General features: G+C 56.3%; 5 protein-coding genes across 5 annotated transcripts; 3 read left to right on the forward strand and 2 right to left on the reverse strand.

Annotated features, from left to right (window-relative positions):
- Positions 1 to 111: 111 nt before the first annotated feature.
- IE81DRAFT_339975 (hypothetical protein) lies at positions 112 to 3025 on the forward strand (the record flags this gene model as incomplete). The annotated part of the gene is made up of 7 exons (XM_025515595.1): positions 112 to 1269; positions 1391 to 1539; positions 1569 to 2169; positions 2201 to 2300; positions 2330 to 2616; positions 2726 to 2783; positions 2883 to 3025. 7 exons carry the CDS (start codon positions 112 to 114, stop codon positions 3023 to 3025), a joined length of 2496 nt encoding a protein of 831 aa, XP_025371693.1.
- A 6800-nt stretch (positions 3026 to 9825) lies between these two features.
- IE81DRAFT_345520 (RNA-binding domain-containing protein) lies at positions 9826 to 11910 on the forward strand (the record flags this gene model as incomplete). The annotated part of the gene is made up of 8 exons (XM_025515924.1): positions 9826 to 10156; positions 10234 to 10322; positions 10400 to 10475; positions 10553 to 10603; positions 10681 to 10854; positions 10919 to 11013; positions 11109 to 11345; positions 11482 to 11910. The coding sequence occupies 8 exons, from the start codon at positions 9826 to 9828 to the stop codon at positions 11908 to 11910; spliced, it is 1482 nt and encodes a 493-aa protein (XP_025371694.1).
- Positions 11911 to 12544: 634 nt separating this feature from the next.
- Positions 12545 to 18973, reverse strand: IE81DRAFT_9853 (beta and beta-prime subunits of DNA dependent RNA-polymerase). Its single transcript, XM_025517810.1, has 5 exons — positions 18509 to 18973; positions 18039 to 18305; positions 17117 to 17966; positions 16726 to 17050; positions 12545 to 16650 (listed from the first exon to the last, which is right to left on the reverse strand). The coding sequence occupies exons 1-5, from the start codon at positions 18596 to 18598 to the stop codon at positions 12753 to 12755; spliced, it is 5430 nt and encodes a 1809-aa protein (XP_025371695.1). The 5' UTR covers positions 18599 to 18973; the 3' UTR covers positions 12545 to 12752.
- An 891-nt stretch (positions 18974 to 19864) lies between these two features.
- Positions 19865 to 22246, forward strand: IE81DRAFT_321153 (hypothetical protein). The gene is made up of 4 exons (XM_025513250.1): positions 19865 to 20990; positions 21063 to 21662; positions 21741 to 22017; positions 22085 to 22246. The coding sequence occupies exons 1-4, from the start codon at positions 20094 to 20096 to the stop codon at positions 22114 to 22116; spliced, it is 1806 nt and encodes a 601-aa protein (XP_025371696.1). The 5' UTR covers positions 19865 to 20093; the 3' UTR covers positions 22117 to 22246.
- On the reverse strand, positions 22177 to 25437 carry IE81DRAFT_321154 (alpha/beta-hydrolase). Its single transcript, XM_025513251.1, has 5 exons — positions 24978 to 25437; positions 24559 to 24873; positions 23339 to 24445; positions 23116 to 23264; positions 22177 to 23053 (listed from the first exon to the last, which is right to left on the reverse strand). Exons 1-5 carry the CDS (start codon positions 25078 to 25080, stop codon positions 22346 to 22348), a joined length of 2382 nt encoding a protein of 793 aa, XP_025371697.1. The 5' UTR covers positions 25081 to 25437; the 3' UTR covers positions 22177 to 22345.
- Positions 25438 to 27237: the final 1800 nt, after the last annotated feature.

Genomic DNA, 27237 nt, shown 5'->3' on the forward strand with positions numbered 1-27237 from the left:
TCAGAATCTGCAGAGGCCTCAGCATGCAAGCACGCATCTGAGGTGCCCAGAATTCGGCCCATCAATCCTTGGACATCCACGGAGCAGAACTCGGCAGGGACGGTCGCAAGCATGTCTCAGGTACCAGCTCAGACGCCAGTCAGGACGACTCGAGCGATGGCCAAAGTGACGGGCGAGGTTCCTCACAAGCCCCAATGGGCCCTTCGTCGATCGCCAACAAAGCCATCCACGGCGTTGCGGGGTGCTTATGGCAGATCAGTCACCCCTTCGGGAAGGTCGGACTCTCCAGAAGATCTTTGCACGAATCCAATGGCACGTTTGCTGGAGCGTGCCCGCCGCAGAAGCAGTCTGGAGGCCTCGGATGGGCTGGGCACAAGTGGACAAGCGGATTCGCAGGTGGAAGACCCGCGCAAGCAAGCGCTCCGCAACTCTATCAGCAGAGACTCTCCACCACCACGAGATGAGCCTCTTGACGCGGGAAGAGGCGAGACGATGGACATCGTTGATCCGAGTCTAGGCGCGCATCGCGGTCCGCTCACCAAGACACCGGAAGCGAGGCACCTTAGGGGCAGCAACAGTAAGAGCTTTGCTGTCGATCGGGTGACCGACGACATCGATCGGCTTTCCATCTCTCCGCGCAAGGCGCCATCGAGCACTGCGCGGAAGTTGCGCGACACTCATCTTGACTCTCAGCCAGGCAAAAGCAAAGCAGACTCATTGCCACCCGCAGCACGTGTGCCAGCCTCTCGAAATCCAAAATCGCAAGATACGACGCCCGTTCGAGCATCATCGCCCGTCAAGCGATCTGCTCTGCGGCCAACGATTCTCTCCACAAAGCCCAAAGCGTTCACTTTGACATCGCACCAACGCGCTCAGTCTGTGTCTGCTGACTCGGCGGGAGACGTACCCGCAGCTTCTCGATCACGAGGCAGAAAGTCGCTCTACGCGGAGCAGGGCGCGCAGCCCTTGGTCAAAGGCGAGGAATCCGATGATGAGCTCAACATCATCACTAAGCCCTCAAAGTCCTCTCGTGGCGCTTCCGGTCGACAAGTCGAGCGGACCTCGTCGCCCTCCACTCGTCCGATCCTGCCTCGCCAGCAGTCAGAACCAGACTCGCCCCACGATCGCAGACCGCTTCTCCCACGAAGCTCTTCGAGCCCTCGTCTTTCCGCGCATGACTCGCGAGAGGGTAGCCTCCAAGCAAGACGGTACAATCTCGCCAAGTCTCATGGCCGCATCACAGACGACAACGACTCGCCCCCTCCGTCGGTGAGCTCAAGCTCACCCCTGACCTCACCATCCGAGGCGAGGAAGCGGACTGCGGGCGGACGCAGTCGGCTGCAGGACGGAAGTGTTTCGCGAGTCACACTGACGAAACACGAGAATGAAGAGTATGGAAGCGAACCACCAAAGCGCTCACCTGAGCGCACTTTGGCTCGCCTTCAGCAACTCGCGCCAGTCCGTTGCGATGCGCGCGGACCCACAGCAGACGCACCCTCCTCGCAAGCAAGCAGATCGACCTGGCGCGATCCAAGTAACGTCAGCATATCTTCCTCGCCGTCGCAAAGATCCAATAGAGCAAGCTCAGTGGACATTCGCACCCCTACACGCGCCTCTGAAAGTCCCAGCGCACTCGCTGTGCTCGAAGCCAGCCTTGAGCGATTAGCCGCGGCCAAGCGTCGCACCACGGGCAGAGCGCACTCCGAGCTGTTTGCCCCTTCTAAGCGCGAGATGCCAGAGACCTCGGCCCCAAGCACTTTGGAGTCTTCGAGCCCTCTAAGCAGTCCTCGATCCACGCTTGGAGACGCTACATCGCCGCTTCAGAATCGCGGTCTGAGCCCAATCGATGGAGCAAATGGCCTCGTCAAGCCGGCCAGGCGCATGCCTGCCGCAACGAAAGAGAGAGAGGCGATAAGCCAGCATGTGGCTGAAGCTCGTCATCTGCGGCGTCGGCCTTCCGACCCGGTTCGAGCTGCCCAGGCATACTTTGAGCGCGCCTTGCGTGAGGAGAGGGAGACTCTAGGTGCCGGTGGTGAAGAGGAAGAGGCAGTGTCTGCACCTAGCGAGGAGGGGCTGCTGGCAGGGAAGCGCGAAGCGAAACAGCATCGTCGCAAGAGTGCATACACTTACGTGCCAGCCAAGCGCGACTCTGTGGAAGACGCAGAAAATGTGGGTCATTCGGCGTTTTGTGCCGACATAGATGCGCCAGGAGAAGCATCAACGGCCACTTCTCCAATTAAGCGATTCACACCAGTCACACCCAGAACGGCACGCGATGCAGCTAGACTTGCATCTGCTAGGTTTCTGAGGGGCTTGCATGTTGTTGTAGATGTGAGGGATCAGGATGGAGATGATGCTTCTGGCTCTTGGATAGAGATGCTACGCGGCGCTGGTGCAAAAGTCACGTCGAGGGTTCCCTCTATGAGCAGTCGATCACCAAGCCACATCGTCTACAAAAGCGGGCGACCAGCCACTCTTCATTACTTTCGCGCGTGCGATGATCCCAAGCCCCTGCTCGTAGGTGTCAATTGGGTGCTCAAGTGCTTGCAAGAGGCTAGGCGCGTGGACGAAGAGCCTTACTTGGTCGAGATAGGCAAAGAAGCCGTCTTTCGCAAGGTGAGCCGTAGAGCCATCCAGATGCAGCTAGCTGCACAGCATTTCAGAATCCCCCAACGTAGCTGACACGGTCTATAACCCATGTCTGACTTCATGGTATTGTCCACAGCGTCGGATTTCCATGGCACCGCGCGCAGCTCCAGGTGCACTGCTCGATGACCAGTCCTGTGAGCCGGCTCGCGCTTACGAGTGCTTCATAGGGCAGCAAATGCGCTGCTGGTGATGGTGCTGACGCATTCGCAACCAATACTCTGCTACCCAAACAGCCCGTGAGACGTCCCCCGAAGAGGTCGCAGCGCTCAAGGACCGCCGACTTGCTCTGGCGCACGCCCCTGCCGTCCCGAGTCCACTTGGTGCGATGGCTTGGAGGCCTGATGCGTCCACCGATGGAAGCGAGATGGCCTTCTGAAATACGTCTTTGTGATGCAGTCCTTGCCCGGTCGCAGCCACGTACTGGTGGAGATATCTTTTAGCCTTTGACCCCCCCCCCCCAAGTTGAGAAAGGGGGAGCAACAACCCCGTTTTGGCATTTCCTGATTCTATGCTCTTGCCTTCTTCCTCAAACCATTGAGATACCCTTCATCGCACTACTATAGGCCAAGTCTCTTGCCGTGTATACAATTATTGAAATTCGCGAGAAAGACAACATTTTATCACTGCTTCATTTGCGGACAAATATTGACCAGACTGCCCATATAGCTTCCGAGCGCTCTGCACGCGAGAAATCGTGAGGAGACATTCAAAATGAAGGGCAAACGCAAGGTTGGGTTCGTCCCCTTCAGCGACGCTCATGAGTGCGAACTTCCAGCAAGACAACATATGCTCTCCACGTTCTGATTTCACACTTAGTCAGGTCAAGCCAAGGCGAGGAAATACACGGCTGACGATGTTCAATTCAGGATTGGAGACGATGTCGCCAGCGGGCATGCAAGTCTATAGCATCTCCCTCCCTCCTGAGCGCGCGCGCGCACAGCCTCAAAAAAAATCTTGACGTTGGCGAGGTACTGGAGCAGTGAAAAGGAGTCGAGGCTGCCTATCGCAGCTTTGCCTGCCAGTCTCCCGCACGAGGGCACTCGCGGCGTACCGTGGACTGACCATCGGACCCCAGGGGCCAATTTCGAAAATCGAATCAGCAGCAGGATTAAGACTCGCGCGCGTCTGATGACTTGCGGGTTGGATGTGCGGACCAATATATAGATTTGAGCTTTCTGTATGGAATGCTGCAGGCTAGCCCGTTGGGCTTCCAGAATCATGCGCCCAAATCTTCGTGCATATCAAGGGCTTGCGCGTCAAGTGACCCCGCAGTCTGAGGCCAGGACCACCAGCAGCAGCAGCAGCAGCATCAGCAGCGTTCGTGATCCGAAGGCTCACTTAGCTGCAAAGCATTCATCGGCTAGAGCTTAAGCGAGCTGAGCTTTGCTAACCCTGATGAGATATGTACTTCATCGGCTGGATGCGCGTGAACGGACCGCTCCACTGGATGTGAACCTCATGGATGCCTGCATGGCTCAGCACGTCATGGCTCGCACGGCTGCACGGCCGGCGTCCAGTGATGATTTAGCACAGCAGTCTTGGGCCGATAACGGCAACGGATGGTGATACTGGCGTGAGAATTGTGCGTGATGACGTGTACGGGCTTCATACCCCTGGTCGGATCAAATTCCAGGCTGCACGAACATCCTCGACTCGTCGGGAGGTCAGCGCTTTGTCGATGACGCGGGGCGAGCAGTCTCAGGTGCGTGCCGGAAGGCTCTCAGTGGGCTGGTGGGAGACACTCAGAGCGTCCACAAGCGAAACAGAGAGCTGAAAATTTCGGTCCGGCTGAGTGATCTCACAAGAGCGAGTGTGATCGATCATTGGCCTGTGAAGTCTCAAGAACGTTTGACCGTCAGCATGCCACTGGTGTGCATGCGCCTCTGAGAGCGAGTAGGACGATCGCAAAGCGCATGACGCCAAGCCAAGGGACGCGTTGAAGAGTGAACGACGCCGGCAGACCTCGACTCTTGACTCGCGCCCATCCGCTCCGCCGAATCTGACTGCCTTGCCCGCGACGACAACCTCTTCCTCTCGATCTCGCCGATGAGGGTATCGTCCTGCGCCATATAGTGCACCGTCCGCTTGGCCGGCCGTTCACTTGATTCAGAGAGACGGTCATCCAGAGGAGAGATTCTTTGCTGCCAATCAAGAATCTGAATGCACTGCGCAGGCGCCCCTCCGTGCACGTGCACGCCATCTTGAGGATGGGACTCCTGCGCCGCGCTAAGGCTCAATGGATCTACCTCTACTCGGAGCGAGAAGGGGTTGGATAACCTGGCTTTCCTGAATCAAGGGCAGGATGCCGTGCTCGGACCCCAGGCTGGCGTCTTTGTAGAAGCTCGGCAGCGGTCGAGTGCGCTGGCAAAAGGGCGCGGCTCCAATTGGGTTAGCGGATAGGAGTGCAAAGAGATAAGCTGGGCCATCCAAGCTGTAGAGTCGGGCCGCGGACTCGCGCGGAAAGTGAAGGTGGCGCCAGCTGCAAGATGGAACCCGAGCCACAAAGCACTCCTCGGCAATACTTGCAGCCCGCGCTGCAGAAGTCCTGGTGAGCTTGCTGGATGTGTAGCTTGATTCTTTGCGCCACGCATCGCATTGATGAAGGCTGGTCTGAGGCGCCGAACTCTGTGGGGCCGCCGTGAGCGCTTCAAAAGCGGCACCGCACCGCTGAAGCAGCTTTGAATGCATCACAATCAGAATAACGTCAGCGGAAGTTGCCTTCCGACTTCTGCTTGGCATGCTGCATAAGCGGTCGCTTGGGGGCTAGCTGATAGGCGAAATTTTCGACTGATTGGCCCTTACGGCATCGTACCAAAGCAGTGTGGATCGAACCAGAATAAGAAAGAGGCTTAAGACGATTGACGGAGGGCCGCCCTGGCGTAGGGTTCGGGGCTGTTGAGGTGAACGTGCATGGCCCGGACATTTGTACTTTGCGGTTCTTGTCTGTAGTAGTAGTAGTAGTATGATCGGGCATGCGCAAATTGCGACCAGTCGACTCTTAGCTGCCGCCGCATTTTCGACGATCAGGAGTCGAGACTGTGAGCGCTCGCAAAAGGGCCTGTAGGCACGAGGGTGGATGGATATCGTAGTCTGAAGCGAAGGCTGTAGATCTGAGGTCCCTGTCGTCCTTGTCCAACTATTCCATGCACTCTAGCAGAACACTGTCGGTACTCGGCGCTCCCTGCCCTGTCTCTGGCGCTACTCCTTTTGCTTTTCGCCCGAAAGAGCTGCGCTGAAACGGCAAGCTTTTGTGTTTGGTCGCCGAGTCATCGGGTACACGCGCCGGCGTTCCGCTAGGGCAATCGCGCTGCTGCAGGCACTTTGAGGCACGGACTGTGGTGCTCACTCACTGACTGATAATCTGCAGCCGACGACCGCGATGAAGCTTGTGTGTGTGTGTGCGGAAAAGCACACAGCACGGTACCGAATGTTTGCCAGTAATGAACAGTCATCGTGGGACTATAGCGAACGCATTTCGAAGAGGCAGGCTTCCATGCATAGATGAATCAGTAGTGTAGCTAGTATTACAAAATAATGAATACCGCTCACGACTTTGGACAGTCACCGCAGCCCAAGGCCTAGACTTCGGACCCTGACTTAGCTCCATCTGAGATCCCGTGCCTTGCTCAAAGCACCAATGCTCAGCCGATTAAACGGCCTAATTTGATCACAAAGTACGCATGGTGCTGCATTTGGACAAGCTTGTCATGCCTGAGTGTGCGAGGTGTGGACGCTATCAGACCGTGCCCTCGAAATACTGCTGCTATACTCCTTTAAGCGTCTGCATTTAAGCCTGAACATGTGCGGTCCCACTAAGGCTGCACGACATGCGTGACAGCAAGCTGCGAGAGCTTTCCGGCTGTGCGTCGTGCTCACCATCATGCATTTTCTTTCGCCGACTCGCAATCATGACATTCGTGATCTCGATTGACTGTTTGGCCAAAGTCAGTGCGAGTGACCACGCATTGGGTGTTGTACAGTACATGGCGAGCGTCCTGCTGGTGAACGCGTAGCTGACTCATCTTGCTTTGCCACTCATCAAAGCTGCAGCGCGGCGGCCATGCGATTCATCCGCAATACTTGCCATTCGCAAGGATGAATCGGACTGCCGCACAGTGTGAGTGATGCGCCAGTCGTGAGTGTGCGAGCCTGTCGGTACGGTCGATGATTTTGTGGTGCGGAGCTTCGCAAGACGGCTTGCTGAATCGGGTCGAGGGCTCCTGTTCGGCAGTCTGAGCCATCCTAGCCGACCTTGGCATTGCGAACGAGCGTGCGTGCAGCAGCACCGATGCAGCGAGCGGAGTCCGAGCAGCCTGGGCGAAATGGCGTAATAATTCGTGTGCGTAAGTGTCCACGCGAAGCATTCACGCAAGCGCGGAGCATCTGCCCGTCTGGCTCGGTGAGCAACCTCCGTCTCCGCCCAAGCAGCAGGCAAGGTCAGAGTCGTATAGCTGTGCCTAGCGTGGAGACGAGATGTGGCAGCCATTGGATCACGCTTTCGCTCTTTCCCCGCTTTGTCCAACTTAGCATAAGCCCTCCGCGGATGCCGACGGCACCGATTTTGTAGGCGAGACAAGAATAGAAGTCGGTTCGCAATCGGGGCAAATACGAGCGACAGTCACTGAGTGCGTTCTCGAGCGTAGCCGCTCCGCGGAGTCCGCTCTCGAGAAGTCAGACTCTGCAGGGTATATAGCGTGCTCAGACTCGCGTCTTTGAGGGGACGCTTCTCTTGAGAAAGGTGTGGATATTGCAAGACTCCTGACTGTCGTGCCAGCGCCGCAAGCTCGCTGTCTACGTGTTGCTCGCTCAGGCGGCAAATGATGTTAGTCAGCTGCTGCATCGTCATTTACGAGATGAGACGTATCTCAGGCATGACCTTCAGGCCATCGACGGAAGTCGGTCATAAAGGCTACGGCGGGGAGAAAGGGAGAGAAAGAGAGGGCCTGCGCTGACAAGTGTACTGACTGCATGCTGGAACGGGTAGTCCCACACTCATCATTACCGAGAGGCCCTGGAGCCGCCAATATCATCTCATGACTGTCAACTATACGCACGAACCCCCTTTGATAGCGACCGCGCATAGCTGAACCGCTGACGAGGCTGGGCGCAATTGGTGCCTAGCTGAGATGACTAAAGCCCGAAGGCAGAAGAAAAGATGTCTATGCACGTGAGCCCGTGCGGGGTGTCCGAGCGTGGTATTTGTGTATGGATGGAAATGGTCACTCGTCAGCTTCCAATTCCAGTCAAGTGACTACCCCGCCGCGTCTTCGAGCTTTGTTTGCGCGCCGAAGCTTGCCGGGCAGCACGCGTCAGCGTTCAGTCAAGAATGGTGAATGTCTTCAACGCTTCACAGTCACGAGTGCGCCGGCCGTGAGCTGCCAGGCAGACATTGTGCTAGCAGGGCAAGGGCAAGCAGCAGCGTTCAAGACCTTCTTTGCAACGACACTGGAGAACGTACACGAGGCCCGGGCGTACCGGCGCGGTGCTGACAGCAGAGGGGCACATTCAGAATCCCAAATTAATGGTACAACATCCACTGAAGCAAATTTGGGTGAGAGGGTAAGGTATACATGAATGACGAAAAGTCTGTCGTCAGTGATTCGTATAGGCATCTCATTTGTCGGCGATTCGTGGCACGTCGCGGGCTGAATCGCTTAACGTGGTCGGCCAGCCGACGCGGACTTGATCCGTCATGGGTGAGAGCCTATACGGGCGGGAGCAAGCGCAATAAAGCGAGACAGCAAGACGAGACTTCGCCGCGGCGTTTAGATCTTTCTGTACATGCCCTCTGCGCGCAATGCGGCTTTGCTGCGCCTCCCTCGCTGGTGCTGCTGCTACTGTATGGCTCCTGCGGCGTGAGTGCAGGGTGTTATGGCATAGTTTTAAAGCGAAAGCAGCAGCGGCAGGAGTCTTGAGTCGTGCTGAGTAGAGTCACAGCAGTCGTGATGAGTAGTGTGAGTCATATATATAAGCAGCAGCACGAGCAGCCAGCAGCTCAGATTAGCATCCATGCAGCAGCGCCAACCTTCCTGGCCGCTTGTGCAGTCAAGTGCGTTCGTCCGCGTCTGCTCTATCAGTGGGCTAGCTGTTTTCATCACTTACGTAGTTGGCTTCGCGACTTTGACTGACTACGCGTTCTTTGAGAACTCATCCGCCTCCAAAAGGGCTGCGATGCGACGGCCATGCCAGCGCGACATCTTGACTAGCTGTGACTTTACTCCCAGACTCTTCGCTATATCCGGGCTTCATCCACATTTGCGTTAGATTTGTCTCGGTCCCTCTTCCTGTCCTTGACTCCGAAGCTCCGTCGCGACGTCTGTCTGCTCTTCAAAATCACCAGCAGCAGCAGGACTCGCACGTCCAAAGTTGCTGAAATCGCGCTTGCTTCCCGCCCATGCACTCGCCTTTTCTCTTTTGCACTATTGTAGTACCTGTCCTCAACTCTCATTCTACTTCTGCCCTTGTGACGTCCATCGCGATCATTCGGGTGGATCGTTACCGCAGGAACCCTGCACCGTGCTTCGTGCATCGTGGTCCAAGGAGCCTTTTCCATCTCGGCTGTCCAACATCATCTTGAGCAGAACCATCTCGAGGAGCCTGTGATTGGTCAGAAGATCGGTGAGTCGCGCTGCGGATTTTGCATCCTCTGGATCCACTTTGGGCTCAAACGCAAATCTCCCAGAGCTGTGCGTCCGTCCATAGGCCGGTCACACCGTGCAGAAGGCGGTGGAAAGGCTTGTGCAGCCACAAGATTTCCAGTCCGCAGCTGTATGCGGCTTGACCATAGCCAGAACAATTGCACACGGTGTACATTCGAAGGCTTCGTCACGCGTCGATAACGTGACCATCAAGGGCGTCAGATGCCATCCATTGTATGGTGAGCTTATTGAACCTTGCGCTGGCGGCGTCGAACGTCCGAGCAGCATGCAATACACGATACGATGTGACGTAGCGCTGACTGTAGAGGTGTACACGCAATCCTTTCAGACTGACGCCAACTAAGCTGCTGCAGAAACTTAGCCGGCAAGCCAGTCTACCTGACACGCAGCATTCAATCCAGCAGAAAGCGGCGTCTCCCCCACATCGAGATTTCGCGAGCTTCGAGACTTGCTCCCAGCGACTCGAGCGGATGGTACAGGTCTTGACAAAGATATTCATCGCCATCCTTCAGTGCACATGCAGTGGCATCAATCACATCACGTAGGCAGCTCGCAGCCTGGCTCTGCTCGTCAGAGCGAAGCTCAGCGCGGAACTGCGGATTTGCCGAGCGGTTTGCCCATGACCAGCAGCTCTTCGCACCCATACTCGCCACAGCTAGGATCGTTCACACTTCCACCAGATCAATACTACGACAGTCCGGCGCGTGCCCGAGCTGCCTCGAACGCTCCGCTCAAAAGAGGCGATGCTGGGCTCACAGTCGCATCGAGCAGCAGCCAAGCTCTCACTGCGTCTCCCGGTAGTGGTCCAACCACGCAGCAAGCCGAGCCTGCTGGTGCCTACGAGATTTGTGAGTAGCTTTCATCCAGCATGCCTTACAGAGCTCGGTCAACTCTAATTGGCGCCCTGTCCAACTCATCTGTTCAGTCGTGGGAGACCTCAGCAAAAACATCAATGACTCAGCTTTACGATCTGCATTTGCGTCTTTTCCAACTCTCATCGATGCTCGTGTGATGGTGCGTTTTCAGTCTTTCCCATCTGCCGACTGCAGACCGCCTCACGTCTCTCTGCTCGACCATACCTCCCTCCTCAGTGGGACACATCGAGCGGCAAATCACGAGGCTACGGCTTTGTAACGTTTCATTCAAGAGCCGAAGCGGAACAAGCGAGTGAGCACTCAAGGTACCTCTGTGTTGGGTCTGCTATGCTCCGCGCTCAACATCTGATGCGTCAACCTGTGCTGCAGTCGCTGTCATGAATGGAGAGGTGCTTGGTGCGCGCCCAGTCCGCGTCAACTGTGAGCGTCACCATGATCAACTTTATCAACTCTATCAACTCTGCGCTGCGGCTAAGCTTATTCCTTGCCGCATGCAGGGGCAACCGTCAAGAAGCCGGCCAGCGAATCAGCAGCCAAGCCTCAGGTGCCGGCGCCGAGACCGAGCCATGCCATCGGGTTAGGCATGCCGCCAACAGCAGGCGCTGCTTCGGGCACGCCGCTGAGCTATCAAACGGTGTACAACTCAGCGCCGCTTGACAATACGACAATTTGTGAGCGCTGTCTCGGTCGCGCCGAGCCAACACGAGCTTATCATTCGGCCCAATGCGACCTCAGATGTTGGGAATCTGCCACCCATGACGAGCGCTGGCGATCTCGTCATGATCTTCTCTCAGTTCAGTACCATCCAAGTCCAGGACGTCAGGATGCAAGTGAGCCCTGCTTCGCACGCCCGTGGATGGTTAGTCTGGTCCGGGTGGCTGTTGACGCCTTACAAGACCTCCTTGATCTTCTTTGCATCGCTTAGCCAGATAAAGGGTTCGCATTTGTGCGTCTCGACACTCACGAAAACGCCACCAGAGCAATCGTTCTGGCCGCTGGTCATGTCTTACACAATCAGCGCATCAAAACGGGATGGGGCAAGGATCGTTTGGAAACCAACATGCGAAGAGCAGCGATAGCGGCGCGTGCGGCTGCGGCTTCTGGCATGGTTCAAGGCACAGATGCATACGGTATGCCTATGCTGGCAGGCTTTCCTGCGCAGGTGAGCTGCCTGTGCAGCGCGACCTACCCGGCAAGAGGGTCGAGGACACGAGCGTCGGACTCACCGGAACGGTGCCGGTATAGGTGGTGTCCTTGCTTTCAGCTGACGTCTCCTGCTCCCTTCTGCGCGACCACAGGCCGGGCAAGGACAAAGCCCAATGTACAACATGAGCCTGATGATGCAAACTCCAAACCCTGCCTACCCGGTGTATCCTGGTGCGCCAACAAACCAGCCGGGCTCTGCGAATCTGCCTTCCGTCTCGCGCAATTTCTTGTCGACAGAACAGCCAGCGCAGCTGTCGCTCGTGGCGCCGCCGTATGCTTCAGCTTCAGGCCCACCTCAAGTAGCAGTGGTCGGCTACGGCGACCTTCCGCAGCAGCAGGTCGATTTGCGACCTAGCCAAGGCTGGCCAACGCAGGGTCCGCCACAGCCCCCCGGAACGCTTTATGCTCAATCGTATCCCACGCAGTCATCCGAATCTGCCCTGCAGCAGGAAGTCCCCCATCTTCAGCGACAGTACGGCCCGGATCCGACTCGACCAGATCCTTCGCGTCGCGGGACCTGATCGTCCATCTTTCAATGCACCACTCAAGCGCCTGGTCAGCATCCGTTCTGCGACCACGCTTGTCGCAGCGTAGGACAGGCCTCGCTGCGCCAATCGATGTTCGCGCAGACCGTCGATCACCTATCATTGCCTTTGCATGCAACTCGCAATCTATCTACTCTTCGGCCAACATCACCTCAACCTCGCATTTCTTACATCCCTCAGCTGCTCGCTGCTGCATCTTTGTGCACCGAGCTCCCGAGGTCCAATGTATCCCGCTTCATTGTGAGTGACTTCAGGAAGCATGTCGTGTGCCTGTCAGCTTCGTGCGAGCTGATGCTTGCTTCGATTCCTGGTGCAAGGTCAAGAACTACAGCATGCTTCCCATTGGATTTACCGTCACCTTAGATCTCTCCGGCAACGATGCCAAACTTCGCCTTGTAGCAAACGCCGCTGCCTGATTCCCAACCTGTTCATTTCGCGCTTCAAGCTTTCTTGCCGATGATGCCGGCTTATCCTTTGGGCTTCTAAGAGAGCAACGTCACTCTCACAACGACCTTCAATTCTCAAGACAAAGCGTTTGCACAATGTCTTACCGACCAATGTCACAACACGATCACTCATTGCAATGCAGATCGTGCCTTCGAAAGCAAGCGCAGCAAAGTAGAAGAGTGCGCCAATGTGGGCGTAGGCTGGTAAAAGGTCGCTAAGTTATATTGCAATTGGTACTGTATTGTGCTTTCAAGGTCGAGGCGTACATCAGGTGAGAGGGTTCCATTTGTTTTGAAGGAGGTTTTGTGTCCCAAAGGCTGCGAACGTCGCTGCATCGAGGCGGCTTGCTGGCGTCAAAGGCGCAGTGGAGCTTAGCGGCGCGATGCCCATGGTGATCCGCCTTCTTTGAAGCGGGACCTGCGTTGGGGCGACGTTGCACCACCAGGCGAAGCCGCACCGCCAGCAATAGGCGAGGTGGGGGAGAATTGAGGAGAAGTCGGCGAATACTGTGGTGACGTGGGGGAGTATTGAGGAGACGTTGGTGAGTACTGAGGCGAGGTCGGCGAGAATGAAGGCGACGTCGGAGAGTACTGCGGAGACGTTGGACCTCCGTGACGTGGGCTCGTTGGCGAGTACGATGGCGATGCCGGGCTGTACGTGGGCGACGTCGGCGAGTAGGCAGGGCTCGTAGGTCCAAAGCGTCCACCAGCACCTCGCGGCGAAGTGGGCGAGTATTGGGGCGACGTCGGCGAATACGACGGCGAGGTTGGGCTCCACTTGGGCGAGGCGGGCGAGTACTGCTGCTGTGGACTCGTGGGACTGAATTGTGGGCTGGTGGGACTCCAAGATGGGCTCGTCGGCGATCCATTGGCGCGGGGACTGAGCGGAGAGTAGCTCGGCGACGAAGGGGAGAAGCTTGGCGACGCAGGCGAAAAGCTTGGCGAGGTGGGAGCATTGCCGAAGTTGATGCGAGGACTAGTGGGACTGTAGCCTGGACTTGTGCCGCCTGCACCGCCCGATACCCAAGGGCTGACCATGGCCGGACTGGTAGCTGCATACGCCGGCGATGCTGGCGAGTAGCCCATTGGACTGGAAGGAGAGTATCCGAGACCTTGACCGGGAGAGTAACCTCCCATTGGCGTTCGCATCGGCGTGGTTCCAGCGCCGAGGAAATCGCTGTACTGCTCTTCTTGTTGCATAGCTAAAGGTGAGAAAGCAAAGCCACCGCTTCCAGCATCGTCTATCATGTAGCCGCTCGACGGGCTGGAGGAGTCGTACGGAGTGAGGGCTCCGCCTGGGGTTTTGCTGCCGTCTTGAGCATTGAAGCTAGCGCTCATCGCAGCTGCTTGGGTGTAGCGCAAGTCCACGATGACGTCCTTGAGCTGATCAACGTCGAGGTGCACTTCGAATGCCCCAGTGCCCATTGGCGCCATCTGGCCGAGCAAGACGTTTTCTGCGACGCCCTTGCAATCGTCGAGGGTACCGGTAGAAGCGGCATCCATCAGGATTTCGACCGTCTCCTCGAACGTGCATCTCATGAGGGCGCCTTGATTGGTCCTGTTGATGCCGTGACGGGTGATCGCCATCAGATGGCCTTGCATGGTCATCAGGTCGCAAAGCAGGGCCAGATGGCGATAATTGACGTAGGACCCATCGAACTCGATGACTGCCTTGGCTTCACGCAACAGGGACAATCTGGCAGCTTCAATCCCAAAGGCTTTGAAGACTTCGACACAATTGTTTGACACTGTGCGGACCTTGTCGACACCTTCAACCGCCAGTACCTCCTTCAAGTTGGATCCGTCGGTGTCGAGCATCCACTCTTTGACAGGCTCCCATCCACCCTCAGCATTGATGCGTTGATGCGTTTTGTCTTGCTCGACAATGAACACTTTTTTGATGCCCGTGACACCTTTAAGATCGAGGTCTGTAAGGAGGAGGTCCGCAATCTTGCGCAGCAGAACGTCCTCCTGCCCCTCAGTGTCTTTATCGAGCTCGCTCTCGACGACACGAATGCGCAGAACCAGCTTGTCTGCATTGTCTTCACTGTGCATGACGAAAACGTCTTCGCCAAGCTTCTCCGATATCTTCGCGGCGACCTCTGCCATTGTCAGCTCAGCGTTGAGCATCTCCTTTCTGCTCAGAATGAGGCGGAGCAGCCAAGACTGTTGCTTTGGCAAGGATGCTTCCATCTCCGGGTCAGGAATGGCAAAGAAAGCTTCGACGAAGTCACGGTCCTCTTCGATGTTCGTCGCTGAGGGATCCGGGTCGAAATGGATCTCAACACTCTCCGTGACGGTGCGCAGCGTGGTATTGGTGAGATGCGCAGTGATACGCTTGGCCTGCTCCTCGCTACCGCTGTACTCTGGCGTGAGATACACGGCGAGAGAAGGTGTCTTGATGTTCTCCGCGCAATTGATGATTTCCTTGAGGCGAGGTACACCAAGCGTCACATTCTTACTCGCTACACCAGCGTAGTGGAATGTGTTGAGCGTCATTTGCGTAGCTGGCTCTCCGATACTCTGAGCAGCGAGGGTGCCGCACATCTCTCCAGCAGCAACCACAGACTTCGCGAACTGGATTTCGATCTCGCCCAGAATGTAGTCCCACGCCTCGCTGTTGAGATGAAGGCGCTCGATGGCGTATCGGCTGGAGAATGTTGCTCGCAGATGGGTCTTGAACAAGATGGTGGCGTTGAATTGCGCCTCGCGCGAGATAGCATCTCCTCCACGCACCACGACAAGCTTGTCGAGCAAAGTGCGTAGATCCGTGATGATCTTGGCTGGTGAGAGATCGGTGGGCATGCGATCGTCAACGCGGAACTCTTGCTTCGCGTTGACAATAAGGCGCGCGATGTTCATTGGCAGCTGCACGTCGTTGCGGTCAGTCTTGAAAATGAACGAGCGCAAGAGATTTCTGTCCTCGCAAAGCTGAGCCCACTCGACGTCGATTAGGGATTGAAGCTCTGGAGACCATTCTGCTAACCCTGGCAGGAGTGTTCCCGGCCTGTAGCCACCATTTGCTTCGTGCAGATCCACGTGGAATTGATTGTGGAACTGCTTGTCCGTCAAGCGATGTGTGATCAGATGCTGGCGCTCGACCATAGCACCGTCAATACCGTCTTCTCCATAGGCAAATTGGATGACGCTGTTGGTCGAATTCCGTACCGTACCGTCATAGTGGACCATGACATCCTCGAGCGCTTTGACGAGACGACGCTGAATGTATCCGGTCTCAGCCGTCTTGACGGCTGTGTCGATCAAACCTTCTCTACCCGCCATGGCGTGGAAGAAGAACTCTTGAGGAGTCAGACCACGCATGTAAGAGTTCTCGACGAAGCCACGAGATTCGGGACTGAAGTCGTCTTTTGTGAAGTGTGGCAGGCTGCGATGGCGGAATCCGAAGGGAATGCGTTTGCCCTCGACGCTTTGCTGGCCCACACAGGCAGACATTTGAGAGATGTTGATGAAAGAACCTTTGGAACCGGCAATAACCATTTGCTTCACGTTATTCCAATCCGGCAAGTCTCTCTCCGCTTCTGTGCCGGCCGTGTCACGAGCTTTGTTGAGGATTGAATTGACTTCAGCTTCGAACGACTCTCGGAGAGTCATACCCGGCTTGGTTCTCAGCTTGTCGTTCTTCGCGTCGTCGATCAGATGAGCCACTTTGGCTTTGGCGTTCATGATCTCGTCCGTAATCTTCTTCGCAGTGTTGTCGTCTGCGACGGTATCGCCAATACCAATGCTGAACCCGTTGTGCAGCAGCCAGTAGTTCACAAGACGCTGCGCACCACCAAAGAAGTCGCGGCAGACGATGGGTCCGCGCTCTCTAAAGATGACGTGGATCAATCCCCCTGCAACTGCACCAACCACCTTCTTGTTGATGACGCCGGTGAGCAGCTCGCCGTTCTCAATGGCCACGGCGCTATCATCGACGTTGCACTTCTGGCGGTTGATGACTCCTCCATTGCTGACGTTGATGCCCTTTGGAATGCAGAGAGACAGTAATTGCTTGCCCGACCAGTACGGCTTAGGCTTGATGATGCAAGGCATGGGCACTGTGCCGTCCCACTCAGGCACCCATAGCAGTAGGTTTTGGACCGCGTCGTAGTCCAAAAGACAATCGCGAAGCGTAAACTTCCGAATGCCGCAAAGCGTGTCTTGCACAATGCCCATGACTGGCTTATTTGCTTGTGGAGACACGATCTGTCTCGGTACCCAAGCGATCTGACTGAGCTCAGCTCGGGTCTCCTCGCTCTGAGGAACGTGCCTAAAGGTAGAGCCGCGCCCTCCTCGTCAGGCTGGAATGTAATCGTAAAGCGCAACATCGTAGCTCTCCACTTACAGATTCATCTCGTCACCATCGAAGTCAGCGTTGTAGGGTGGCGTGACAGATAGATTAAGTCGGAAAGTCGAGAAGTCCATGAGCTTGACACGGTGACACATCATGGACATCTTGTGAAGACTTGGTTGACGATTGAACAGAACGTAGTCCCCATCCCTGAGATGTCTCTCCACCGTCCATCCATACTGCAAGGCCATGTCTGATCGCTTGTTGTACTTGAGATCAATACGCTCTCCAGTGTCACGTATCACGTAACGAGCACCCGGCCATTCGGTTGGTCCTCGTCGAACAAGCTCCTGCAGGTCCTTGATGTTGTACGGAGTGACTGCAAGGAAGACACAAAGAGGTCAGCAACACCAAACCTTGATCATGGTCGCTCAATCGTGTTCACCTTTTTCGGGATAGGTCAAGTTGCGTGCGATGCTTTTGGGCACTCCAACCTGATCAAGCTCCAAGTTGGGGTCACCAGTGATGACAGTACGCGCTGAAAAATCCACGCGCTTGCCCATGAGATTGCCACGCAGACGACCCTCTTTGCCTTTCAGTCTTGCACGGATCGACTTCACCGGTCGTCCTGACTTCTGCATGGCCTTTGGTATACCGGCCGACTCGTTGTCCATGAGTGTTGCGCAGTGAAATTGTAGGACTTGCTCGAACTCTGAAATGATGTGAGCTGGTGCGCCTTCGTTTTCGAAGCGCTTGAGCTGAGCGCTCGCTTTGATGATGTCTGCAAGCTTGTAAGTCAAATCGTCCTCTCCTTTGCCTGTAGTGCCTTCGGCGACTCCCGGACGGACAGGAGGAGGAGGAACAGGGTAGACAGTCAGGATCATCCACTCGGGACGTGCATCGACAGTCGACAAGCCCAGGCGCTCGATGTCCTCGTCGCTCATCTTCTTCAAGAGTTGCTGTGCATCAGCAGCAGAGAACTTCGTTTTGTTCGGTTGAGAATTGCCTTTCTTGTCAGCTTCCTCCGCCGCCTCGCCGTCCTCTACTTTGCTGCCCTTCTTGGGAACGGTGTTTATCACCAGCCCATGACGCCTGATATTTGGCTGGACGTGTCCGCATCCATGATGTCCGAGCACCTCGGCCTGAACATCTGCGAGCGGATCCTCCTCCTTCAGGTCGTCTGTCTGGCACACGGAAATCTTGCTGCAGTGCGCCCACACTGCCTGCAATCGCCTGTTGCGCGCCTTCGGCCCTCGCGTACGTTCCAAGATAGCTTTAAACACCGGGTCGGTGTGCTAATTCGCCAAGCGCCCAATGAATGTGAGGAGGTGTAAAAGACGTGCCGCAGCCAGAAAGTCTGCACTCACCTCATCAGCCAGCAGCTTGCCGCAACGATTGCAGACACACTCAAGGATCTTCTTGATCAGCTTGATGAACCCCTGATGGTATACGGGGCGAGCAAGCTCGATGTGCCCAAAGTGGCCTGGACAATCGGCCATTCCCTCGCCGCACGTCTGGCACTTGAAGTTGCGATCGATGGTACCGAGTCTAGGATCCGAAAGACCGCCTACTTTGTACTTGCCATTCTCGTCCAACGTTTCAGGGTGCTCAACCTTAAGAACAGACATGGCTCGCTGGTGCGATAAAGTCGAATAACGAACGGACTGCGTCAGCAGGACGTAGGGTGCTGCCGATGAAGACTGCCATCTCCATTGGTTCGATGGAAAGATTATCCTTCCCCACGACGAGGGTCATCCATCGCTACGGATGGCACGTTTCGCCCCACACTGCCATCCACCGCGGAGTCGGTGTGCATCTGCACGAGTGGCACACTCACAATCTCATCCGGGCTTAGAACGCCAAACTGTACCTCTCTGACGAGGCGCTGCGTGGCAGCACTCTCCGTGAAGCGTCCGTGTGCAGCCATCTTGGGCTAAAAGTGAATCTTCCACCACGTCACTAATCGAAGCGGCTTGTTCTCGCCAATATCCCTTCCGTCTCGTGCACCAGATGCCAATTGCAGGGTACTCCTTCCCAATGAGCGTCTCTACTTTGCGATCCCTAGCAAAAGCTTGAGAAGGCGCTGCGAAGGGCCAGCGTCGTGCGAGGTGTCAACAGCAGTTAGCAACCATTGAGATGAAGCAGCTTCCGCTCACTTCCACGAAGAGAAGGAGTTGAGACTGAACGTACTTTGGAAGCGTAACCGCGAAGAAGCGAATGGTCCTCGTAAAGCGAGGCGCTTGGCAGATCTGGGCGCTTGAATGCCAACCCTGCTCAGCGAAGCGATGCTTTCACTGTCCACTGCCACCTTGCGCGCGGAGGCACGAGAGCACTTTGAGAGAGATCACCTCTATAAGTCACCTATCATAGATGGATGACCGGCTGGCTCGACCCTTTGCAATTGCCACCGGAGCCCGGCAAGCTATGCTAGCGCTCGTTGGCCCAGACCCTCACCGCCGACCCTTCCTACACTCAGCACGACCAATCCGACCAAGTGCAACAAGCTCCTGTCCACTCGTTGAAGAATCGGCTATGCCACCGTACTACAGTCTGATCCCACAAATTGGCCTTCGAGCTTGCGAAGCACTGTCGACGACGAGCGTGCCAAGCGCTGAATGACCTCGGAGAGGAAAAGCGCAGTCGAGCGCGGTCTAAACCGTTCGAGAGGAACCGAATGCTACCGCAGAATGAGCGATAGTGCCGATAGACCAATGAGCGAGAGGAGAACGAGGATGCTGTCAGCCCTCAAGAGTGGATGAGAGTGCAGGGACGGTCTGGTCGACTGGCAAAGGCGCAGTCGTCGAGGTGGGATGCTATTCTGGACCAGCCAGCCAAACGGCTTGTGCTTGCGAGAAAAGGCGGGCGATGAGGCAGACGGCCGAGTCGCAGGCGCGTGATGTGCGACGAGCGGCTGGCTGGCTGCACAGCAGACAGCAGCAGCAGCAGGTACGCGCGCGGGCGGGCGAGCGCCAGATTCTTCAGCCTCGCGCAGCAGCAGCAGCACCAGCTGCAGATGCTGGACGCGATTCAAGATTTGTCGGGATACGCAAGCGTTGAATGCATGGAGTCAAGTCAGAATATTCGCGAGCTTGACGTTCGATTCTTGCGTGATCTGCCCTTTTCGAAGCTGCGAGTCATGAGTCAGTCATTTATTGCGCTTCGCTTCTTGATTGCTGCATTTCAATCGAGTGCGCGACAGTTGAAATCAGGACTCGTATGGTCGCTGCTTGCATGACCAGCTTATCGGATTACGCACGCTCTGCATCAGCTCGTCCGCGCCACGCCCTCTGGCTCGCTCGCTCGCCATCCACTCTGACCCGCTGCTGTCATCGTTGAAACACAGGTACCACTTCATCTTCCACCACTCGTCCTCCAAGCCTGTCATCACAATCTTTGCAGAACAATCGCAGCAACTCCTTAGCATGTCTGCTGCCTCAGCTTCTCGTCTCAGCGAAAGCGCCGCCTTCGTGCGACTTGGTGCCGCTCAAGCTCGGCACCTCCACACCTCGCTGGCTCGAAGAGCGCAGCCAGTCAACCCCTCCTCCAGCGTCGATGCCTTGCTGGGCGTTTCTGCGCCAGCTCCACCCAGACAAGGTGAAGGTTCAGGGTTGGTCGTGACAGGCAACGCTCGACCCAACAATCCCAACGACCTCTCGCAACTCTTGAAGCAGCATCAGCATCAGCATCGTTCTGGTCCCGCGGATGGGAGTCGAGGTGGCCAAAGCGCGACGAGAGCACGCAATGCGGCAGCTATGGGAGCAGTGAGGCGGAGCGGTCGTTTTGGCAGCAGCGACATACCCACGCGCAATCTGGAGCTCGATGGAGCTTTTTCGCCGCCCGACGCACCCATCGACCCGATGGAAGAAGCACGAAAGTCGATGGCAAAGCGGGGAGAAGAAGCGGTGGACCGCGAGACGCCGCACCCCGTCGATGCAATGAATGGTCGCAACGAGCTGGACGAGAGGGTTTTGGCTGCTGCCAGAGCTGTGCACGCACGAGGATCTACCGATCTCCACGTCTTGCTCCATCAATTCGAAGATCGGGCGGGTACGCAACTCCCCATCGAACTGCCTTACGAATCAACACCTGCACCGGAGCGCCGCGTACGCATCACTGGCGCAGACAGCTCAGAAGCTCACTTGCAGGCCAGTCACGATGATGGAGTGCTGCTCATCGCTTATGTAGCCGGTCTGACTGGACAGCGGGGCACAGAACGAATCAGTGTTTGCTCCGGCTTTGCAGTGGAAGGCGGCGAGAGGCTGACCGAGGCGCAAGGGGGAGAGGAGAAAGGCGCGCTCGTCATTTCCTGCGCCCACACCGTGAGTCAAAGCGAGATGCTTGCGAGAAAGATCCTCCTTGACTTAGCAGCCGGAACTGTCCGCCTCCTTCAGCTGCGAGCATCGCTTCCTGTGCCCCCTAGGAGCTCGTCATCCTCTAGCGGCGCCAAGTCTATCGGAGACGACTCTGTCGCACTGGCCATCACACGTCAAGGCCACATCTTTCCGATCAGGCAATTGCTGTCTTCGCTTCCCAGATCCGATCTGGTGCTGCTGCAGCTCTCGGACAAGCCGATCCTACCCTCCATCTTGCCGACTGATGTCGAGGCAAGCTCGAGCTCGCTATCTGCTGCCCCGACCACCCTGCGCACGCTTCCTCTCTCCCCTTATCCTGCCACTGTTGGCACAGAGCTTGCAGTCAGCAGCTTCTGGGGCTACGAGGACGATGCGGGAGCAAAAGTTCCGCCCTTTGCGTTTGTTCAAGCCCAGAGTGGCGCGGGCGCTGGGAGTTCGAGCTTGGAGGGCCCCGGTGGCGCGACACGTACGCAAGCTTCTTCTGTAGAAGGTTCGGGCTTGACGCTCTCTACCCCTCTGCCTCCGCCGAAAGGAAGAGAAGCAGAGGTCGTCAGCAGAGAGAGGGATGACGCCGCACGATCCCGATGGGGTCGAGCTAGATTGGTCGAATATAAAGATGATTATGGTCAAGAAGCAAGAGTAAGTGCGCGGGCATGGATGCTTGGCCGATTCTACACAGTCGCATGAGTTGACACTGCAAAAATTCGCTGCATGCAGACGGGCACATACGATACGCTAGCACAGCTCGATTTCAAATTGGTCCTCTCTCACTCCAATCCGCCAGCACTGCACTCTTCCCCGCCCACCTCCGATTCTGCCGAAGAGCGTCGACGAGCTACTCGAGGAGTGCCCAACTTCCCCCCTCCCGGCTCCAGCGGCGGGCCGATCGTGTGCGCCGAGAGCGGAGCAGTGGTCGGCGTCACTCGAGGTACAAAGATGGGCATACTGGAAGGCAGAAGGGGAGATGGTGTGCCCGCCGAAAAAGTCTTTGAATGTGAGTCGCGACGTGAAAAGCCACTCCACTTCTGCGAGCTCACGCCGAGTCTTGTTCTGCACTTCAGTCTTTGCACTCCCCGGCTTAGGCAAGAAGTGATTTCTATGCCCTTGTATATCATGCGCGGGGACGACTTCAATTGTGCTCGAAATGTGAATCTGACCACTTGCGACCTGCTATAACAATCGACTGTTCCATATAGATGTGCTCTCATAGTATCTAATTGCAGCTGTTGTCTCATCAACGGTGCCATGCACATCCTCTGAAGCGTTTTGGGGCCTGGTGTGACCACCCAACATTTGGACAAGGCACCACTTGCAGGTGCGCCCTATTGTTTCAAAGCATCGCGGAAGAAGGCGAGGGAAGCTTCGTGGCAAACGCTCTCCGCCTCGATCGTGTCGAGGGCGTGATCCGCATCCGGAAAAGCAATCATTTGAACGTGACGACCTTTGCCCTTGAGGGCGTGGTAGAAAGTTTTGGCCTGCTGAGGAGGTACTCGCCGATCGCTGAGGCCTAGCTGGAGCAAGACAGGCGCTTTGACCTGGTCGACGTATTTGATAGGAGAAGCATCATACAAGCGCTGAGCTTGCTCGGGCAACAAAGTGACGGGTGTCGAGCCTTGCGAACTGTGAAGAGGAAAGGGCAGACCGAATTCCGCAAAGCACCAATCTGGAATGTCCGTCGTGGAAATCATAGCCCCCACGTCGATGACTGGATTCCTCATCACCGCTGCTTTGAACAAGTCGGGATGTTGACCGATCAGATGAGCAGATAGGAACCCTCCGTGGGATCCACCTATCACCAGCAGCTTGTCCCGCTGGGCTAGACCTTTCGAGATGGCCCACTCGGCCGTAGCAACGCAGTCTCGCACATCGAGGTCCCCGCACTTGCCTACCAAAGCCCTCACAAACTCTGATCCTCTACCTAGGGAACCATGGTAATTTGGAGCGATGATGTTGTAGCCTTCCAAACACATGGCCGCGATATTGGGCGCAAAGTCGGTGGTGAGTGCCGAGTGAGGTCCTCCGTGGGGATACTGCGCGTATAGAAAGGTGCTTTCAGAGGCTGGGCTATGACACAGATCTCTCCGAAACTTACAATGAGACACGGCCGTGCTGCAACAACTGAACCAGCCGTGGCCGCGCTCCATAGTACGGCTTCTATGGGTATAGGATTTTTGAGGGCCCTATGTTCGGTCCCAGGAATAGTGGCCACCAAAGCACGAATTTCGCAGAGTTTTTTGACAGCTTTGGGGCATACAGAATCGCATCAGCATCAGAGTGCGCAAAAGGAGGTTTTGTGCTTCGCTCGCTGCACTGACTAGGGTGATCTGCCACACCATCTACCGCCCTCCAGATCAACAGGGAACTCTTGGGGTTTGCGTCGCTGCCTAATTCTACCAGAAACACTTGCAGCGGCGTATTCTGACACGAACGAGAGACTAGCGCGTGGCGCTTGCCGTTCGTCGCCAGCGCGTTGTAGCTGTACGGCAGCTCGCCAGCCTGTTCGTTCGCCAGGATCGGCCTGAGAATGTTTGCTGGCCCGCTGTCTGAGATTGGCACCACAAGCGAAGTCGATTTGCTTCCCCACAGCGTGTTGCTGATCAGATGCGTCGACTTGCCTGTACCATCCAAGGATAGAAAGCAGGTCGCAGGCAAAGAGCCCGCAAAAAGACCTGGAAATGCACCCGCATCCCCATCCGGTGGTGCTGGACTGACGACGTGATCTGCATTTTGCAGCTTGCAACGCAGCTGAGACTCGTCGCTGTGCGGACCACCTTCAGGCGATTGAAGGTATAACACATCGGACTTCCCGGCATCCGGCACGCGCACACTTCGCGTTGAAGCTCCAATTACCGCGCTCAAACACTCTGCTCCATGCGGGATCCAAGGCGTCTTGACGGGCGCAGCAGGCTTGCGGTCAGACGTGTTCTCCTTCGCGTCATCCTTTGAGGCAGATGGGAGAGCAACTCTGATCAGGATGGATGGCCGATTGGTGCAGTAGATGATGCCCAGCTGACGTCCATCTTGGATGCCCGAGTAGACGTGCGCAACCACTGCAGCATGTCCTGAGGCGTCCGTACTGAAAGCGGGCTGGGCGTGCGGCACCTCGCCTGCACCTCTGCCAAGTGCCTCAGTCAGGCGCGAAAGGTCGAGCTGGGAGATCTCTGGCTGGGCAGAAGCTTGCGCAGTCGTCTTTGTGTTGAAACGCACAAGAAACACGCGAGGGCGGAGGATGCTGCCACTTTTCTCCCCCAAAGGTTCTTCGTACCGGAAAGCTTTCAGTCGATCCTCGGTGCGAGTCTCATCAGACCCCGACCTCGCATCATAAGCGGGGAAAGGGTCAGGTTTGTCTGCCGCTTTGGCATCGGCGACGTACAGAGCGGCGTCCTCGGTCAAAGGGCACAGGGACGAGCTCCCGTAGGGTTCTAAGCACGTGCAAAGTCGATGCCCTCGCAGTCAGCAGCTGCAAAGCGCGGACCGGCTACTCCTTGCAGAGGAGTGCGCAGATCGAGTCGCCCGGCTGCCCGCCGTCGCTCACCTCCGATGCAAAAAGATCCGTGAACGTCGTTCACGTGCACCTCACGAAGCAGCGTCGCTCCTTGCCACAGCTCAACGCTCTTCGTGCCGCGCCCGCCCGCATGTTTCGCTCCGGCATCCGCATCCGGCCTCTCACGAAGCACCACCCTTCTTCCGCTCGCAGAGGCAGCATGCAGAGTAGCCTTGATGGTCGAGTCCACGCTCACTGTGCTGCTGTGCAAGACAATGCCTTGCTTGGCCGAGACGACGAGGCTTGCCTGGAGATTGTTGCGCGAGAGTGTCGCATGGGAGCGAACGGACAAATCGAGCTGAACACCTGCATGTGATGATCAAGTCGAAGAGGAGGCGAGACAGTCTTATTGTGATCAGTCACGAATAGGCACAGCTCTTCACCTGATGTCTCAGTGTCATGGTACGCACTGAGAAGCTCTTCGCTTGCCTCTTTGGAGGAAGGCGGCAAGAAGCGAGCACTCGAGACGCTAGGCAGCTCGGCCAAGAGTCGGTGTGTTGCCAGCGAGCTCATCTCGAGGGCGTTGTGAGTGTCGAGCAATAGTCAAGTGATGGTTGAGTCCTGCGTGGAAGAAATGCTCTGAAGGTCAACTCTAACCCTAACTCCTGGTTGTCGATTGTGAAACTTCTGCTGCCCCAGGTTTGGCTCGCGCGGTCACTGAGCGGGCAACGCCGCGCCGCTGTTCTGCGTGAGCCCGCGGGCTAGTTGCGACAGAGTAGTAGTGAGGGACGGTGGTTTGGCAAGCCATATCAAAGCTCGACGCAACTAGGCGGCAATCGCGTGAGTGCAGCATATACAACACCGGCAGCTCTTTCCGGGTGCCCGGTAGCTCATGTAGCCGGCCGTACGGAAAGTGGTGTGGACGAGATATCGCGGCGTGCTCATGGGCATGCACAACGAGTCACGAATCTGAATGCCTTGGGCCCACGATGATGGCCCCTACTGATGAGCCTTTCAGGGAACACCTGTAGGCGACACGAGCTCTCTTCGCTATAGCACCACGGATCGCAATCAGGTCCGACCGGGACAAGGCGCGATTCTTGATCGCGGCCCAAGAACACGCTTTTGGTGGCAAGCATTCATGTAGGTTTGGCCAACGCAGTATGTTGAATCGTGATGCTCACCTAATTAATGAGACTAATTGCGCTTCAAGTGTTGACGACTCGCGTCGAGGAACTTAGATCCAATCACAATCACGAGTGTGAGTCAAGATGACTTTCCTTTTGTTACAATTCACTGTGATCACAACCGCAAGGAGCTTCAATACCGTCAGCCAGCAAGTGCGAGTCAGTAGTCTTGTCTCGTGTGATGGTATCGAGAGGCGGACACGACTATTCTCACAATCTTGAATCCTTGTCTCAGATATTCGGCTCCAACTTAAAGATCACGGCGGGAAGACCTGCTGCTGAATGAGAGTCCGACCGCTCGAGTATGTATAGAGGGATGAGACGGAAGTGTCTGCCGAAGTGAGAGGGCAGCGTGAAGAGAGCGCGAAAGAAACAAGCCGTGCTACTTTGAGCTCAGATGGGACGAGCGAAACTACGCGTGCGCGGGTATGTGAATGATGTGAGGTCAGCTTAGTTCACGATTGGTGATTGTATCCGCGCAGGACCGTGCATTTGATTGAAGCACTTTGCGGCGTGCACGCATGGTCTAAGCTAGCGCGGCCAACGTTCCCGCCCGCCGCCGCGGCACACGCAGCACTTTTGACAAATTACGCCACATCCATGCCGCTGAGTTGCGCCATACGCCGCCGCCCACGCGTGAGTTAGCCTGCAGGGCGGCGGAAAGCCGCCAGCCGCACGCCTGATGATCGATGTCCGCGCAACTCAAAACTCGACTCATCAGCGTGGGCAAAGGTCGCAGTCGCGTGAGTAGCGCAGCTAGAAGCTCTAAATCGTGAATATTATTCGTGACTCACCACGACTTGTAACTGCATGAGTCCTAGGCCAATGCATCATCTGCAGCCGCACACCTCACCCGAGACTCGGCCAGGCTCACCTCGCACACGTACCGATCCACCACTTGTGACTGCCCGTTGCAGGTGTTTGGCCGTCAGAAAGTGGAGCATCTGTGAGAGGATGTCATCTCGGCAGTCCGTATGGACCTAATGACAGGCAGGAGTCAAGGTTCAGTGGTGAGAGGGACCTCACGGCTGCTACTCGATCTTGCCGGCTCACAACGTCACAGGACACTGAACGAAATGGCTATCGCAATCGCGAATATGGGTTTTGCGCGTACAGAAGAGACGCACCGCCTCATCCTTAACTCAAGATCTGGCAGGTCGGGAGGTCGACCGAGCATCGAGACTCTTGCTCTATATACAGTCGAAAGTCGCGGCCGCCTAACGCCGAGCTTTGCTTGTCGAAACCGTACTTGCAGTATTTAAAGACGATTGCAATATGAGAGCATCGGACGACGATTGTCAGAGGCGGTGAGTGACTTCCTCACATGCTTGTCTTGCAAACGAGTCGCAGTCACGAGTCGTGCTTGAAGAACGCGGCCTAGCCAGGGCCCATCCGCGTCTTCGACAGATTAGATCACAAACGAGGCTCGCCGGACCACGCCTGTAGCTCTGTAAAGCCAAAAACGTCATATCCATCAGCAATTGCCTGCGACTATCACAAACAGACAAGATACGAAGCTGTCTCAATCTCGGCCTAACCAAAT

Source organism: Ceraceosorus guamensis (assembly GCF_003144195.1).
Source record: "Ceraceosorus guamensis strain MCA 4658 unplaced genomic scaffold IE81scaffold_10, whole genome shotgun sequence".
Lineage (NCBI taxonomy): Eukaryota > Fungi > Basidiomycota > Exobasidiomycetes > Ceraceosorales > Ceraceosoraceae > Ceraceosorus > Ceraceosorus guamensis.